The 5,981-nt window shown below is 41.2% G+C and overlaps 1 protein-coding gene across 2 annotated transcripts in view; it reads right to left on the bottom strand.

Annotated features, from left to right (window-relative positions):
- Positions 1 to 1,993: 1,993 nt before the first annotated feature.
- Positions 1,994 to 5,981, bottom strand: part of ESM1 (endothelial cell-specific molecule 1) — a 6,358-nt gene continuing 2,370 nt past the window's right edge. Inside the window, exons 2-3 of one of the 2 annotated variants that reach the window (XM_009575579.1) lie at positions 4,213 to 4,368; positions 1,994 to 2,094 (exon numbers count right to left, since the gene is read on the bottom strand). In XM_009575579.1, coding sequence (XP_009573874.1) covers positions 1,994 to 2,094; positions 4,213 to 4,368 — 257 coding nt within the window. The remainder of the gene's footprint in view (positions 2,095 to 4,212; positions 4,369 to 5,981) is intronic. The other variant, XM_009575580.1, reaches the window with a different exon arrangement.

Raw genomic sequence — 5,981 nt, 5'->3', positions numbered from 1 at the left:
AAACTGTGCCTAGTCTGCGTGCACCATGGCTATACCAGCAGTCTTACTCTGTCATTAATGGATAGAAGCAATAGACAGTGATGCTTTCAGTTGTTTTTTTATTGAACAATAATAATAATATTCTTTCTAAAACCAACCAGCTTATTAGATTTACATTCAAGAACTCGTAATGTCATTTATGACACTGTTGCAAAATAGTAATAATGTATGCAAATATTTACTACATTCTTTAAATAATTCTCTTCAGTCTGCTGAAGGACCGTGGGTTTGATCCTGCTCTCACTGAAATGAAGAAAAAGTTACTTTTGATATCAGTAGATGAGAATCAATATGCGTGCTTGTAAATAGCCTAAGGTGATACTGCTCCTTCTCAGACCTAAACATTCAATTCAGGTTAAAATGTGGTGTATGCCAGTTTGAGGTTTATGTTTATGTGTCTCTGATTATCGTGGCAAGAGAAGCTGCACTGCTGTACTGATGTTTGGATGTCTACTGCTGTCATCGTCCTTTTGTTCTAGAGCAGCACAGTTCAGCACTGCTTTCCCAGGTGAAAGCAGCCTGCTTCCACCGATGTTGGCTTTGGATCAGGATTTGGACTCTTTAAAGGCTTTGGAGTTTCTGTAGTTTGTAGTTTTAAAAGTATGGTTTCAGATGCTGCACCAAACTTTGGCTGCAGTATTGTGTGCTTCTTCTTTCACTGAAGTCACTGTCAAAGCTCACATTGCTTTCAAAGGAAATATTAAATTCAAACCACATTTCCAATGAGAGTGCTCTGTGTTACGAGGCAGTTCCTAAACTCCTGCAATCCAGGTTCATTCTGACACAGCTACATTAGTTTCCATTATCTGAGGATCTGGTTGTTTCCAGACATATTAGCAAACCCATCTCAGTGTGGATTTTTATGTTACAAATATATCGTCCACTCTGGACTGAATGAGGGACTGCCAGTTCCTGCAACACTCTAACGTATATAAGTTACTCTCCTGACTGAAATGGGACCACTTGCTCATGCAAGTAAGAAAGGAAGGACTGGGCACCAAAGTAGCATAAGATGTGGCTGCACTACCACGCACTGAGGGTCCAAGTCTTCCCTACTTGGGAAGGGATCATTGCCCTGTGAGTCGCCGCAGCCAGCGATGAAGATGGAAAGTATGAAGGTCCATTTGCTGGCTCTTCCCCAAGAAATGCAGATGTCACCTTAATGGCACCAAAGTAGCTGCTTTATAGACACGTATATATTTAAATAATGCTAAGCCGCTTCTTTCGTTTCAGGTCCCCCTCTACAAATCTGTTTAATTTAACAAGCTGCTGTTTCTCCGCACAGAATTTAACTCTGGAAGTCCACCTCAATACAATACATGTCTGCAGTGTCTTGGCTAAGTTAGTCACAGTGTATAAACTGAAATGCTGGGTGTTTTCTCACCGAAGAAAGGCATATTTATCTCCAAGGAATTGTCACCAAACTTCCAAAACCAGAAAATGACTAATGACCAGCGTTGGTTTATTTAATTCACACTGTTGTGCTCCTATGTTATTATTATTCTTGTGATTCAGGGGTGTTGCTTTCTATCCTAGGATTTGTTGATGTGCGTTTCTTTCACGTTGGCTCCACACCAATAGTTTCACTCACCCAAACTGTCCACTGAATTCAGTGAGAGCTTTCCCGGCCTCAGGCTGCAAGAGTTGGCCTCTGGCATTATTTAAATGATGAGGGTTGAATCGTGTTGGGTTTTTAATATTACTATACATTCAGGAATCCACAATACATTTCTCTGTTCAAATACTTCTCAAAACAAATATCAAAAATCATATACACTGTACAGTCTATTTTTAAGTAAACATTTTTCTCATGAAAAACAGAATCACAATTGGCCTTCAGAGGTTACATTTTCATATGCTATAGATCTACTTTGTTCTTAAAGTGTGTTGTTGCATATTCAATAATCTGTAAGAAATGCATTCATTTGAAAGTCTTATTGAGTGTAAGTAAATATCAGCGAGGATTTAGCCATTTCATTACCGGAGAGCGAATAGCTTTCTCTTTAACGAATTCCTCTTTTACAGAATTGCCATCCCCTGATGCCATGTCGTTCTCTGAAAATATACAAAAATAAAGGTGGATTTCATGCAAATGAGAGAACTAAAATATTGTCCTGCAGCAATGTCCCTGGTTTTGGGAACACTTCAGAAAAACCTTAGCTGACAAATCTTGCAGGAATCTCCCTGAATGCCTCCAATTATGTAGCTGCAAAATTTCTGCCAAATTATGGCATAAGCCAGATGTGTTCTCTAATAGTTTAAGCATAAGGCAGGTGATTTGAGTTCAGTTTCCAGTTCTCACTTAACACTCCAGTGTGACATGGGACCAAGCAGCACATCCTCAATAGCTACAGCAGTAAATTAAACATGCCTGGAGCTATTCTCTGACTGAGGCCAACTGGCGTGGAATAGCATGCCACTAAACTCTCTTATCGCCAAAAAAAGGTAAAAGATGTCCAGTTTCTCTACTGGAAATGGTCCCTGGCTGACACTGATTCCTGAGCTGTGGCTGAGGTTGTTTGGTATGGCTAGTTAGGCTGGGAGAAGGCATGCTGGCCGCTGCCCTACTGTTTGACCATGAAGTGGTCAAATTGCAATACACAGGGGCATGCTCTGGCACCATTAAATTTACAAGGGTGTATGTAGCCATGATGTCTTTATAAAATATACGGGCCAGAAACTCTCCTGTTTAAAATACAGAAGCATTCACAGCTGTTTTAATTTGCTGAGGCTCTGTCAGAGATGTATAGCTACTTCTGAAGACCACTATTAAATGAAACCCCGTGTGACCATCCCATGCAGTACTACCCACAGTGTCCCTGGTCTACTTCCAGTGATGGACCTCCGAGGACAGAAATCAGTGTGAAACCTTTGCATGGGTAAAAAATACCATTTGTTTCTATGGGGTCAGGATCTCATCCTGGCTGGGATCAGACAAGCTGCTAAACATTGAGGCAGCAAAATGTTTGGGACCAAAGGCAAGGGAGGGAGAGGAAAGGGGAGGAGGAACTGATGAAAGCAGGCTACCTGGGAAGATTTGAAATCTAGGCTAGATACAGAAAAAAGCAAGACAGGAATATTTTTTTAATATCATTTCAACCATTGGTAATAAACAAAACCTGGAAAGGCAAAAGAGCACAATCATGTAGAAAAATACAAAAGAATCAGGACCAATCCATCTCACAAAGTTTTTTTTAAAGATCATTTTAAATGTGGTATAAGCATAAGCTGAAGAAGTTTGCTTCTGTCTAACTTTCTCTAAACAGAGAGTGGGGGAAAGATAATGCATGTATTAAGACAGCAAACTCTAAATAGCTTAATATAACAGGAGAAAATCAAAATAAGGCACACACAAACTGCAGTTGGAGCAGAAATAAAATTCAAAGACTTTTGGGTGAAAAGCTCCCAGTAGGTCTAGGATTAAATCTCTGGTATTTATTAAAAATCTTTACATTTGTATTGATTTTGATTGGTGCTTAAATTTAGAGTAAACATTGTTCAGTCAAATATAGCTCAATATCATCAGGTAGAGAACAAAAGGGGAAGAAATTGTAATCCCAGCTTTAAAAACTTCAGTGATCTCTCCTTCCTGCCTCAAAACTACTTCATTTTCTCACAGGCCTTTTTTTTAATTCTGGAAAGATCTGTTACAGGCTTCAGACGTAATCTTAAAGGTAAGAACTTATTCCAGAGATGCTGTGATAAATGGCTACAATAAAACATTTCATAAAACAGTTCATTGACGTCTGAAAATGTATAAAGCTCTGTCTTCATGGGAAAAAAGATGTTATTTTTACCATATATTAGCTAACAGTAGTAAATGCAACCTAGTGAAATCCTATTCTACACGCATCGTATCTGAACTGACTAATGCAAATCCTAGCATAGCCTCCCATTGCACAGGTGATGTTGTACTGCTAGCGCACACAACAGCTGCAAAGTATTTCGCCCATGTTAGGATTTCAAAATGTTTTTACCATGTGTCACAGCTCACCTAATTCCTTGCCTTATGTTAAGGTAGCTGCCACTAAGAAAAATAAATGTACCTTCTGTTGTTAGCTGTTTGCATAGCTCCACCAAAGTACACATCACTCACGCACAGCATACAGAGCATGGTAGTAGATCATGTACAAGGTGATTTCTGCTAAAATCAACTGCCCTACGAAGTCTTACCTGTGTGTGAAACTATTTTTCGTCGATTTGGAGGCTTTGAAGCAGACAGTTGAAAAAATGGGAACTTCAAACATTTCCCGGTTACTCTGTCACAGATGCCAGAGGGACAGTTGCAGGTTTTCCTGCATTCCATTCCATAGGTACCATAGGGACACTCTGAAAAAAAGTAATATAGCAAAGCAGTCCTCAGCAATACAAGTCAGCTTCCAGCACTCTTCATAGCTGGTCTGCTTATATCCTTAAAAGTGGAAAACCTTTGAGTGGATGTCAGCTAAACCTTAACTACAGAATTTCAGCATGCCGACTGCTTGTTATAAGAATTTTCCAGTTTTAACAAAGCTTGACACACATTATATAATTTCTTTTCCTATAGCTTATTTACAATGTGCTGTCAGTAATCCTTCTCTGAAACACTCGTAGTATTAAAACGCAAATTAAAGGCAATATGAATATGTAAGTATGTAATCATAGAGGATGTAGTTAAAGGATTAGCATTAGATATAGAAAAGAAGATGACTTTGGAAAGTTCCTGAATTCACTATTTGAGCATGATATTATCTGACTTGCGTGACTGTCATGATTTAGAGCTGCAACCTATTGCTGGCGCCGGGCTGCTGCTGGCTGGGGCCACCGCGCACAGGCTCGGTGGAGGCGGCTGCCCCGACCCTGAGGAGCTATCCAGCAAATGCATCCTCCGCCTGGAGACACAGCCGGCTCTTGGGGAAGAGCCTTCCCCTGTGCGACAGCTTCTCAGACAGCAAAGATCTGCCTTCCCATGGCAGACAGCAAAGAGCTCACCTACATCTCCAGCCTTAAGAATGAGTATGCTCTATCCCTTGATCACTGGCACTAAGACGGCTGCCTGGTTATAGTGCATCTGGTCACATACTTCCCTGATTCAAATTTCCCATCCCTGAGCAAGCTTGTAGAGGAGGCTGTCCTGCTCAGGCTGTCCTTGCCAACCCAGGGTGCATAGTCACCTTAAATGGCAGGTCCTGGAGAGTTTCCAATTCAACTCCTAAGGGCAGATGAATGACCATTCAGGGCTGGACCAAGGATCCATCTAGCCTAGGCTCCCACAAAACATTTAAGAAAGAAGATGACCATGGTAAGCACAAATGATACCTCCCCCCTCATATTCTCCCCCATTTTCAGCTCTGGGACCTCCTGGGTCAGACATAGTTTCTGTGCCTGTAACATCCCACAACGGGGTTATCCTTCTCAGTTTGTCCAGTCTCCTCTTGAATCAGTGCAAATATTTATTTTCGCCATACAGCCTAGGCTATCTGAAAATCAGACTAATGCCCCAAAATAAACGATCATTTTACAATTCACTGCATGCCCAATGGGTATGATTTTGTAAATGAAAAGCACAGGAAAACCAACCAATTCCCTGCTAGGGACTGCAGAGTGAATCCCTCCAGCCTGGAGGACCTCACTGAGCTTCACCATACTCCCCTTCCCAAGCAAGGACACTCTTTGATCTGCTGTTTGTCCACATAAAACAAAAATAAAATCCTGCCAAAGCAAAACAGTTTTTGTGTGCACAATCCTCCCTGAGGGACAAGCTGAGAGCACACACCACATGGAGCATCAATCTGCCCGCTGCAGGTGCTCAGCTGCTCATCCCAGAGAGGTGGGATGCAAAGTTGTGCACAATAGCATGGAAACAAGTCTAAGCCCAAAGTACTTGGCTCCATGTGAAATAATCCTGGCATTGATGCCGCTCTTCAGATTTGACAAAACTGAGATCTGAGTCAATTTTGCTG

The sequence above is a fragment of the Fulmarus glacialis genome, unplaced genomic scaffold, assembly GCF_000690835.1.
Source record: "Fulmarus glacialis isolate BGI_N327 unplaced genomic scaffold, ASM69083v1 scaffold6584, whole genome shotgun sequence".
Classification (NCBI taxonomy): Eukaryota; Metazoa; Chordata; class Aves; order Procellariiformes; family Procellariidae; genus Fulmarus; species Fulmarus glacialis.
Note: the sequence above shows the minus strand (reverse complement) of the source record. Positions and strands in the feature narration are given on the sequence as shown.